This window comes from Sebastes fasciatus, chromosome 14, assembly GCF_043250625.1.
Source record: "Sebastes fasciatus isolate fSebFas1 chromosome 14, fSebFas1.pri, whole genome shotgun sequence".
Taxonomy (NCBI): Eukaryota; Metazoa; Chordata; class Actinopteri; order Perciformes; family Sebastidae; genus Sebastes; species Sebastes fasciatus.
In genome coordinates, this window is record NC_133808.1 from 31858262 (window position 1) to 31870803 (window position 12542).

The 12542-nt window shown below is 44.1% G+C and overlaps 1 protein-coding gene across 1 annotated transcript in view; it reads right to left on the minus strand.

Annotated features, from left to right (window-relative positions):
* pdia5 (protein disulfide isomerase family A, member 5) overlaps positions 1-12542 on the minus strand; it is a 75447-nt gene that overhangs the window by 8431 nt on the left and 54474 nt on the right. The window contains exons 13-16 of the mRNA XM_074657947.1: positions 8908-8978; positions 7526-7689; positions 6423-6553; positions 1712-1782 (exon numbers count right to left, since the gene is read on the minus strand). Coding sequence (XP_074514048.1) covers positions 1712-1782; positions 6423-6553; positions 7526-7689; positions 8908-8978 — 437 coding nt within the window. The remainder of the gene's footprint in view (positions 1-1711; positions 1783-6422; positions 6554-7525; positions 7690-8907; positions 8979-12542) is intronic.

Below are 12542 nucleotides of genomic sequence, written 5' to 3' on the forward strand. Positions count from 1 at the left end.
CCGTGAGAGGCTGCAATCACTCGGACGGACACGTTTCAGAGGAGCTGGAAATGCACGTGTGCGGAGAACAGAAGAATTGATTATAAAATGTCGTGACATTTGAGCATTTTAAATGAAATTTGACTGCGTTACAAACAGAATCAAAAGTCCATGTTGTAGGAAATGATTATGCAACATCATCAAACCCTCTGAATGCAGACTTCAGGAATGCATCTGGGGAAATAAGACTGTTTACTTTCTCACCCAGAGTCACAGAATTGATATTGATTTAGTCCAGTACAGATATGACCATGTGCCTGTGGTCTCTGTTGACGCCTTTAAAAAACAGCTAAGACCTTTATGTCACCTTGTGTTGTGTAGTGTTTGTAACAAAGTGCGATTTTTAGGTTGTAGCGGCTCAGTTTTAAAGCTAGAGTGAAGATACTGGTATCATCTGAAACTATAAAACCTGATGAATCCATCAGTACCAACCATACTGGCGAGGAAAAACTGTCATGTCCATTTTCAAAGGTGTCCCTTGACCTCTGACCTCCAGATCAGTGAATGTAAATGGGTTCTATGGGTACCCACGAGTCTCCCCTTTACAGACATGCCCACTTTATGATAATCACATGCAGTTTGGGGCAAGTCATAGTCAAGTCAGCACACTGACACACTGACAGCTGTTGTTGCCTGTTGGGCTGCAGTTTGCCATGTTATGATTGGAGCATATTGTTTTATTCTAAATGCAGTACCTGTGAGGGTTTCTGGATCAATATCTGTCATTGTTTTGTGTTGTTAATTGATTTACAATAATAAATATATACATACATTTTGCATAAAGCAGCATATTTGTCCACTCCCATGTTGATAAGAGGATTAAATACTTGACTAATCTCCCTTTAAGGTTCATTTAGAACAGATACAAAATGTGCGATTAATCAGGATTAACTATTTGAATCGATTGACAGCCCTAGTAATAATTGAACTGCAGTCGGCCAGATGTGTCCAGTTAGAGAACAGTCCCACGTAACTCTAAAGCTGCTTTATAAAATGTCATGTTTTCCTGCAGGAACTCTGAAATATGATCTTTTTTTTTTTACTTTTATAAATCTATTCTGAGTCCTGTGAATCCCTGCTCAGTCTCCCCGTGGGTTAGGTGGGGTTTATATACACTGCGTGATGAGGAGCTTGACAGACAGCTCATGATTAATCATGATTAACTATTCTGATCGATTGACAGCCCTTAAATGAACTTGTTAATAGCGATCAGCTGATAAATGTGGATCTGTGTCTCCCGGCTGAGTTTGAGTGCAACATTTCTCGGTTCTGCATGGGTCTCCGTCCCAGTCCGGTTCGGTTCCGGGAACTACATTTCCAGGTGTTTTTGGGGTTTGGCACAGATTTTTTGGACAAGTGAAAACCTCTAAATACAACACCTGAGTAGGACAGTTTGGGATTATTGGAAAGCGTGTTTTTCCCTCTTAACAGAGGCCAACAGCTTCTTCCAGCTGAGCTACACTAAACACGTCTCAGCTCTAACATTTCACTGAACACAGATCAATATTGATCCTCTCCTCTAACTGCAGGTCATGACAGAAAACTAGTATTGTTCCTTTAAGTGTCAGCCTGCCACCGCCACCACCACCACCACCACCACCACCACCACCACCGCCAGCGCTCGCTGTAAATGTGTGCATGTAATCGATATGTGTATAACAGCAGCACTAACCTTGCGGTCCTCTCTGAAGAGCTCTGCCGCCGTGGAGAAGTGAGGAACAGCGTTTTTACAGTGTGGACACCCTGCGAGAGGACGACACACAGACGGAGAGGTTAACACACACCAACATGCTACAGACTGAATCACCTGCACACATCATTTATCATCTCCAACACGTTCATAAAGCATCACAACCCCTTTTAACGCCACATTAGAGGTGGTTCACTCGCATGTTACGAGAGGCTGTAAATCTCTTTATTGCCGTCATAAACGCAACCTCGCTCTGCTCCAGCAGCCGTCCACACACAGGAAGTCAATACTTACACTAACACACCGCCGCCACTAGGAACCACAACAGCAGACAGCAGCTTCACCTCCAGCAGGTGGACACATGGAGCTGTGTGGCAGCTATAAATCTGTGACTCTAGCTACGTGTCTCTCAGAAGACGAGGACGTGTTTATGCAGTCAGACACTAGAATAACTGAGATGAGTAGTTGTGACTTCCTGTAGACGCTTTAGCTGCTAAAATCAAGTACTCAGTTCTTCTTGTTGCTGCGGTTGGAAACGGGGAAAGTGAAAAAGACAAGAACACCTCTTGTGGTGACAAATAGATTTTTCAAGAAGCTTTCATGTACAGAGTTAAGGGTTAAATCACTCGTCCATCAGTCTGGGTCAAAGAGGAGAAAGGATGTGGGAGCATCTTTTCCTCACAAGCCATCTCTGGCAGATTTTAATGCTAACTCTGATGGTGGGATGGGATATATTCAGCGAGCTACTGTAGAGGAGGTTCAAAAATGTCTTGTTAGCAGCGACACCTGATGACCGTTAAGTCAACGAAAGTCAGCGTCCTGTTGCTGGCGCTTGTGCTCGCTCTACATAGACATGAAGGAGCATCACTCAACACAGTGAGGAGACACACGTCAGCTAAAAGCACAATATCACTCTATAGTTCAGCTGCTTGGCAGTAATGTTAACTGACCAGACCAAGGTCTCTCCATGAATCAATGCTGATCTTAGTGTTGGCTTTTCCCGCCTCAGCCTCCCGACCGCGGCCGGAGGGAACAGGGGAGACGCTGGAGTTTTGGTCGGAGACGATAACGTTTCTCTCTGCGGAGCCCCGTCACTTCACAAGACACGGGAAACCTCTGTTGGTCTGGAGGAGCTGCAGCAGTTATTTCTGCACAAACGTCCACTGAACATTCACTAGATATTCTCAGAGCTAAACTAACTCTTCTGCAGTGTGGAGTGAGCAGCATGCACGTGAGAGGTGGAGAGAGAGAGAGAGAAGGAGCGCGGTGTGTGAGTGAAGGCAGGCAGAGGAACAGAGTACAGCAGAGACTCCGGTCCTGGAGACCAAAGCTACGGTCTCCCCCGCGTCCTCCGACCGCGGCCAACACTGTTTAACAGCTTCACTAGATACAACCAAGAGGTTTTGGTGCTTCACTGTAGTTTGTGTTGGAGTCTGAGCGTAGCCACACGCGAGCGACCATGAGACACCAACCCGGAATGATTTATACGTGTAAAAAGTTGCAAACAGTCCCTTTAAGTTCCTCAACAAACTGGTTGAATTGTTTCTTTATATGTAGAGCGACAGTATGTTCTATGTAGGACATCACCCAAACAGCATAACAGCGTATTAAAAGGCATCATTATATATTCAAAATGTACAAAGCTAAACATATCCAGTTGTTGATCCTGCTGTAAATGATGGTGGCCACCAGCTATAATTAGGTATTTTTACTGCTGCATTCACATCCACAGATATAACTCTACGTTCAGCTCAATTATACATCAACTCTGACTGACTGCTTCCTTTTCAGAGCCGCCTCGCTGAGCCGCTCACAAATCCATTTCCTGCTCAAGTACCCTTTTAGCTGCGACATTAAACGCCCTTTAAACCTTTAAAGGTTCTGTCGCAATTCTGGAAACGGATATATCAAAAATAAAACACAACTCACATGTAGAGAGCAGAGCGACCAGCCGGGTCACCGGAACCGCTCAGTGTTCAGTTCTCACACCTGCTGGCATCCAGCTGTTAGCAGCAGCTGAGAGGTAGTTCTGATGTCCATAACGACACCTGCCACTCTCATTTCTCTCTACCTCTCCTTCCTCATAATTACTGACAGAGACTACAGAGAGACGGTCAGTTAGTAACTGTCTTTTCTCCATCACTGATAAAAATGTGTAAACTACAAAAGTAAGCAAAATTAACCTTAAAGGGAGATTTATCAAGTATTTAATCCTCTTATCAACATGGGAGTGGACAAATATGCTGCTTTATGTAAACGTATGTTTATATTCATTATTGTAAATCAGTTAACAACACAAATCAATAACAGATATTGATCCAGAAACCCTCACAGGTACTGCATTTAGCATAAAACAATATGCTCCAATCATAACATGGCAAACTGCAGCCCAACAGGCAACAACAGCTGTCTGTGTCAGTGTGCTGACTTGACTATGACTTGCCCCAAACTGCATGTGATGATCATAAAGTGGGCATGTCTGTAAAGGGGAGACTCGTGGGTACCCATAGAACCCATTTACATTCACTGATCTGGAGGTCAGAGGTCAAGGGACACCTTTGAAAATGGACATGACAGTTTTTCCTCGCCAGAATTTAGAGTAAGTTTAGAGCGTTATTTAACCTCCTTCATGACCAGCTAGTCTGACCTGGTTGGTACTGATGGATTCATCAGGTTTTATAGTTTACTATGATACCAGGATCTTCACTCTAGCTTTAAAACTGAGAAAATCACTAGTTGCGTTAAAGCGTTATTATCGTGTCAACTTTGAAAGCCCTAGTTTTAAGTTTAGAATATCTTGAGCCAACCCTCGAGGTCAGTGCTTCTCCCCCAGCTGATTAGGAGTGATTATTGAATGCTCCGATTAATAAATGTAGCTTAAACACATTCACATACCCCCCCCCCCGCTCACTGCTTGACCCCTACTAAAGTGGGGCCAAAGGTTTTGCCCTTTAGGAACTACTGGAATTAGTCTATTGAGCACAATCTAGCTAGTTATTAGCTCACCTTCCTCAAGTCCAGGGTCCCTCGACTTTAAACCCCCAAAAGGCTCAACTAGACGACACTGTCAACCGTCATACCACATTTGAAGTGCCAAAGTTAAATAGTTTCCGAGTTCTGCTCCGGGAACGAAAGTGTGACACACAATCTGATGATGAGTGGTGAGTTTACACCGAGCCCCTCCGTCTCATCTCTGTCTCTTGCTAACTCTCGTTCTAAATGAGACGTCCACACAGAGAAAGGTCGGAGTCTCTGTCGTTGAACCGCTCTTTAAAGATGTAAGGACTCGGTGTTATGACACTCTTCATCTGAGTTCTCAGATACAACACCGATGCAGAAGGAATACAGAGTGAAGAACTCTTAATTATCAATACACACACACACACACACACACACACACACACACATAAACACATTAACACACACACACACATGAGCACCTCTGGCCTTTGTGTCTGATGAGGGCTTCAAAACGTCAGGCTGCTGCTGTCTTCCTTCTACAAAGAGACGCTCCAGATGTACATCACCCCCCCCTCCCCATCTGCATCCTGCTGTCTAATAGAGCGTCTGACGAGACGCAGCTGCTCGCTGAGACGTCGAGATGCTTCAGACAGAACAATCTGATCTTTAACAAAGGTTTGGATTATTAACTTTTAACCTCAAATCTGCAAAACTGAACCTGAACTAACATTAAATGATTAAATGATGTCACCTCTCTCTTAATGCTGAGCAATGTTTCTACTAGGGCTGTCAAAGTTAACGCGATAATAACGCGTTAACGCAACTTGTGATTTTCTCAGTTTTAAAGCTAGAGTGAAGATACTGGTATCATAGTAAACTATAAAACCTGATGAATCCATCGGTACCAACCATGTCAGACTAGCTGGTCATGAAGAGGTTAAATAACGCTCTCAACTTACTCTAAATTCTGGCGAGGAAAAACTGTCATGTCCATTTTCAAAGCGGTCCCTTGACCTCTGACCTCCAGATCAGTGAATGTAAATGGGTTCTATGGGTACCCACGAGTCTCCCCTTTACAGACATGCCCACTTTATGATAATCACATGCAGTTTGGGGCAAGTCATAGTCAAGTCAGCACACTGACACACTGACAGCTGTTGTTGCCTGTTGGGCTGCAGTTTGCCATGTTATGATTTGAGCATATTGTTTTATGCTAAATGCAGTACCTGTGAGGGTTTCTGGATCAATATCTGTCATTGATTTGTGTTGTTAATTGATTTATAATAATCAATATATACATACATTTACATTAAAGCAGCATATTTGTCCACGCCCATGTTGATTAGAGTATTAAATACTGACCTTGAGAACAGATGAATTCAGACATACAGTCCATCGTAACCATAAAGCTGGATTATAAAATGTCACGTTTTCCTGCAGAAACTCTGAAATCTGATCTTTCTTTGTAACTTTTATAAATCTATTCTGAGTCCTGTGAATCACTGCTCAGTCTCCCCGTGGGTTAGGTGGGGTTTATATACACTGCGTGATGAGGAGCTTGACAGACAGCTCGTGGTTTACGTCAGCGCACTGATTTAAACTCAGGATATGATCACACCAACAAGTCCAACGGAGCAGGACTGCGGCTCTGTGTACGACACAGCAGTTTAACGGTTTGTGCTTATTAGAAAACAGCCTTTCAGGAGTGATGTGAATCAGTGTGAGCTCTTACAGGGAGCGTAGAACATGACCAGAGCGTGTTTCTTCTTCTTCAGCGCCTCTCGGAAATCCTCCGATCCAAGGTGGCTGACGCTGGAGGGCTTGTCCTCCCAGGACTGCTCTGGTGGAGGAGGTGCCTGAGGACTGCACACAGGAAACACAGCACTGTTTATTATGAGTCCTACGCACAGGGAAAAACACCTTTACATTTACTGGAAGTGATAGAACTAGAGTACACATATACAGTATAGTATTTAACTTCTTGTTTCTGAGAAAGAAACCTGGGAACATGTATATAATCACTAATGAGGCGTTACGTCAGCCTCATATTAATGATGTCTGTTGACCTCTGGTCGCAGACTGTGACTTTATGGAGTCTTTAACTGCCACAGCTGGACTGATGTCATCACAGGTCCGTTAGGTTTCACACTGATCCTCTCCAAACATTAAACTATTACACTAAAACCTTTACGGCAGGGATGACGTATTTCTGTAGTCCAACAGGAAGTTAGCATCTCCCTGGTTCCCTCCACTAACAGCCAATCGGATTGTTCTATTGAGTTTTGGATTATTGCAGATAATAAGCTCTGTGGCAAACACACCTTCATGATACTGACATGTTCTGTTCAGCAAGATAATCTCCACAAATGAACACCACTTTGATGTTGAAGGATGCATGTGATGATCATAAAGTGGGCATGTCTGTAAAGGGGAGACTCGTGGGTACCCATAGAACCCATTTACATTCACTGATCTGGAGGTCAGAGGTCAAGGGAACCCTTTGAAAATGGACATGACAGTTAGGAGTGTTATTTAACCTCCTTCATGACCAGCTAGTCTGACATGGTTGGTATCGATGGATTCACCAGGTTTTATAGTTTACTATGATACCAGTATCTTCACTCTAGCTTTAAAACTGAGCCGCTACAACCTAAAAATCACAAGTTGCGTTAATGCGTTAAAGAAATAAGTGCCGTTAAAATTAATTTGCGTTAACGCGTTAACTTTGACAGCCCTAGTAACCTTTTAAAAGGTGAATTTAAGAAGATATGTATAAATGAAGACCTCAGAGGGTTAAGAAGTGCTGGAGGTGCCTGTTAAATGTGTGCGACTCACTTGTGCATGAACTCGATGATCTTGTCTTTGCTGCGGAGGTGTGGCAGCGTGTATTTGTCCTCGCCTCTCTCGAAATACTTAACGGTCGGGAAGCCGGAGATCTTGAAGCGATCCCCCGCAGCCTTGTGCACCGTGGCGTCCACCGCCGCCAGCACACCGGGATTCTGTGGACAAATAACAAGCCTTACTGTGAGTCACGTGATCTGTCCAATTAGGGCAGCGGTCAGCAACCTTCTGTCTGGAGCCGCAAAACATGTGATCATTGTGATGAAGGTAACACAGTTTATAGTCTCAGTATATAGTATATAAGTCTAATGCAGTGAGGGCCAAAGAGACAATGTACTACGGAGTATTAGGGCCACATTGAGGGAAAGAACATCTGAGATTTACAGAATGAAGTCAGAATATTACGAGAATAAAGTCATAACTTAACGAGAAAAAAAGAAAATAACACGTAAAATTACTACTCTATAATATTATGACTTTAGTCTTGAAATCTCAGATAAATTTTTCTCCTCAATGTGGCCCTAATACTCCGTCGTACCGTCGTACCATAGACCTACAACAATGATAGATAAAAATGAAAATGTAAACAAAACAGTTATTCATTTCCATGTTTATAAATCCACAGGGAGCCTCTGGAGAGGAGCTGAAGAGACGCAGGTTGCTGAAGAGACGCAGGTTGCTGACCCCTGAATTAGACCAACCGAGGTCCCTTACAGACTAACCAGTTACATGACACCAATTAACACAGAAACAAGTTCAACCTTTAGTAAATGAGCACTCTGTGTTGTGTAAATACCATTAAAGCTCTGCGTCAGTAAGACGAGCAGAGAAGAGAAGCACGGAGGAGAAAAATAAATGGCACGCTGTGTCTTAAGGGTCCATCCATATTAGATAATGGCCAGGCTCTTCCCATTGACCTCCAGCGCCGGGCAGAGAGCCACGGGGAAGAGAAGGGGCCAAGCGTCGGGCCGGGGGGACGCTCACCGATGAGATAATTGCTGGAGTCACCAGGCTGGAGTTTTATAGGCCCTGCCCCTGGCTGGGGAGGGTTAGATTACCACAGAGGACATGATGGAGGAGACGAGGAGGAGAGGAGAGGAACACGCCCGACTAATCAGAAACACATCGAGAGACGAGCTGCAGGACGCAGCGACCAGCATGCATCAGGCCAAAAAACCTCCAGGCCAAGAGGAGGGATTATTATGATCCGTTAACGAGGCGCCGCTACACCGGCGGAGCTCTGCACGATCATCAGAGAGCAGCAGGATTATACCTTGTTCTTTTACTGTACAACAACATTCATGCCAGTAGAGCACATTAAATTAAATCATGGAAAACACACAGGACGGCACGTAAACACAAGTCATGAAACTCACGTCTGCGCCCTTGTTGAGTATCTCAGCAGCTTTATCATACTCTGGCTTCATCGTCTTGCAGTGTCCACACCCTGAAGGAGTCAAATAAGAATCACACGTTAGAGATTACTGAAGCTGATAACTGATATGTATCAGCCTTTCTTTAAATGTTCTTATTAAAAACTCGAGACTAAACAAACATTTCTGGTGATAATCCCTCCAAACATGTTCTGTTGCTAGGGGTGACCAGATCCCAACAAATCAAATGTGGGAGAAAGAGTATGTTTGTGTGGGACAATGTGGGACACAAGGCTGAGAGGTAGTCTACAATTCTGATATAACATCTATCTAGCTTATTAATAAACATCTCTATGCTTTGCCAGAATGCATCCAGAGATCAGCACATCTCTTTTTGGGACGCACGTTTCTTATGAGACTCAGATGAACTGTGTTGCTTCATGTTGTATTCCCCCGTGTGTGAAATTGAAAAATAACTCTGAGAATCCTCTTCCGTCAGTTTCACCCACTTATAAATAGTCTTTGTTGTAGTTGCATTTCTTTTTTCTTTGTGCTAGTTTCCATCATATTCTGCCTAAATCTGCAACTTGTGACTTTGCTGTGACTCTAAATGTTCTCTGTTGGGCGTATAGCGTAGCAAAGACGGTGAAATGTTAACCTGCACTTGACCCAAGTGTGCTCAGATGGACAGTAAACATGATGACAGCCTTCCCTGCTTTCTTCACAGCCAGCGGATAAAAGACAGATTTTAAAAAAGCGTCTGTCCTGCAGAGGTTTGACTTTTGAAAACTAGAGCCAATGAAAATGTGGGACAAGGGATAAAAATGCTGTGTAGTCCCTCGTAGAGTGGGACACCTGCCCACCCTAACTGTTGCAGGATGTCTTACAGTTTACTCTCAGATAGGGACGGGATGATGCAGGATTTCATCACCATAAAAAACACTCAAGAGGTTGATCGGGGTGAATTCCCATTATCAGGATAATTGTGAAATCCTCACAAGAGTGATTTGAAAAAGCTGTCTAGCTTGCTATCCTGGCAGAGAAGTGAAAAATAGAGCCTGATAAAAACAATAGAGGAATTATCATGTAAGAAAGACTCACACTATTTATCCTGTATTTATGCACCTTATGATTTATGATTACCTTATTTAGGATTGTTTGATTTTCACTTAAAGGGACTATTTGTAACCTTCAGAAATGCTTCTTAACAGCGACACTTGTGGCCGTGAAATCAACGAAAGTCAGCGTCAGGCTCGTGCTTGTGCTCGCTCTACATAGACATGAACGAGCATCGCTCAACACAGTGAGGAGACACACGTCAGCTAAAACCACAATATCACTCTATATTTCAGCTGCTTGGCAGTAATGTTAGCTGACCAGACCAAGGTCTCTCCATGAATCAATGCTGATGCTGTGTTTGCTTCTCCTGCCTCAGTGCAGGCTGAGGCAGCGGAGCTCCGCAGCGAGAAACTCGTCTCCCTCCGCCCGCAGCCGGAGTGAACAGGGAGACACCGGCACCCGGTCGGTAACGAGACGACAAGGTTTCTCTCTGCGGAGCCCCGTCACTTCACAAGACACGGGAAACCTCTGCTGGTCTGGAGGAGCTGCAGCAGTTATTTCTGCACAAACGTCCACTGAACATTCACTAGATATTCTCAGAGCTAAACTAACTCTTCTGCAGTGTGGAGTGAGCAGCGTTCACGTCTAGAGGTGGAGCGAGTACGTGAGAACGCGTGCGCTGTCTGAGTGAAGGCAGGCAGAGGAGGAGAGGCAGCGGCCACACGCGAGCGCGCATACGCGAACGCGCATGTGTCCCGACCCGCTACATTTATACGCTTAAAAAGTAACAAACAGTCCCTTTAAACAGTAAACATAATTAAAGCTGCAGTAGGCAGTATATTTTTGGCATCATTGGGCAAAAATCCCATAATAACCTTTCAGCATATTGTAAATCAAGTGTTCTGAGAGAAAACTAGACTTTTGCTTTCAGGCTTTAGAACATCTAGCCCGTGACGGGAGACTTTGGCCAATCACAGGTCATTCAGAGAGAGCGTTCCTATTGGCTGTTCATTCATCGGAGGCAGCTGTCAATCACTCGGGAACTCTGATCAAATGGTCAAACTAGGCAGCGCTGATCAGATATGAATCAATATTCTGTTACTGTAATGCCTATTGGTATATGCTTGGTATTTCCCCAACTGATCTCAACATGGCTGCCGGGTCACAAACTTTCCCAAATACATTATTAGCAATAAAAGAAAACAACCTTTTGTTTTCTTGTGATAACGAGTTAATTATGCCGTTATCTCTAGATAACAAAGCTCGTTTTCTAGTTAACGACATAATTAAATCAAGATCTCTAGATAACGGCATTAAAAATGATTGAATCATGTTCATTTAGAGCTTCTGTAAATATTATTAATATTAATTAATATGAGTCAGAGTGAATGAGACCGATGAAGGAATCACCTCTCAGTCTATCAGATTATAAATGAGTGTGTATTCCTGAGGAAACGGCGTCCATAAAGCCAACGCCGGGAGCTTTAATGGTGTAATCTTTACACAGCGTTACATGGTGGAGCTGTCGGCTTCAATCAGCGCGTTAACAGCTGGAAACTCTCTGGTGTGTTTCTGCCGTTTCACCCCGGCCCGTCTCCGTCGGAGGGTTTACTGCTGGAACTGGATGTTTACCAGGAGACTTCAGTCATGTCTGATTACTCACTACATGTTTCCCTCTCAGGCACGGCTGTGCGTTTGAGTCTGAGGACGCATGTTGGAGGCAAACTGAGAGAGACGACGTAGAGCTGCTGTGAACGAGGGATGAAGTGAGAGACAGAGAGACAGACGGGTGGAGGTGTTAGAGCTGGTCGATTAGGGATACCTCCTCTTAGTCGATTAAACGGTTGTTTTGGTCTCAGCTGACTGAGATATCTCTAGTCGATTAGTCGTGTAGGAGCCAAAGTGTGTATTTAGCCTGTCGTTTATTATTATTAGGGCTGTCAAAGAGATGGTGACCAAAATGGTGACGGTGACGGCCAAAAACCAAAATGGTGACGGCCAAAAACCAAGATGGTGACGGCCAAAAACCAAAATGGTGACGGCCAATAAACCAAGATGGTGACGGCCAAAAGCCAAAATGGTGACGGCCAAAAACCAAAATGGTGACGGCCAATAAACAAAATGGTGACGGCCAAAAACCAAAATGGTGACGGCCAAAAACCAAAATGGTGACGGCCAAAAACCAAAATGGTGACGGCCAAAAACCAAAATGGTGACGGCCAAAAAACAAAATGGTGACGGCCAAAAACCAAAATGGTGACGGTGACGGCCAAAAACCAAGATGGTGACGGCCAAAAACCAAAATGGTGATGGCCAAAAACCAAAATGGTGACGGTGACGGCCAAAAACCAAGATGGTGACGGCCAAAAACCAAAATGGTGACGGCCAAAAAACAAAATGGTGACGGCCAAAAACCAAGATGGTGACAGCCAAAAAACAAAATGGTGACGGCCAAAAAACAAAATGGTGACGGCCAATAAACCAAGATGGTGACAGCCAAAAAACAAAATGGTGACGGCCAAAAACCAAGATGGTGACAGCCAAAAACCAAAATGGTGACGGCCAAAAACCAAAATGGT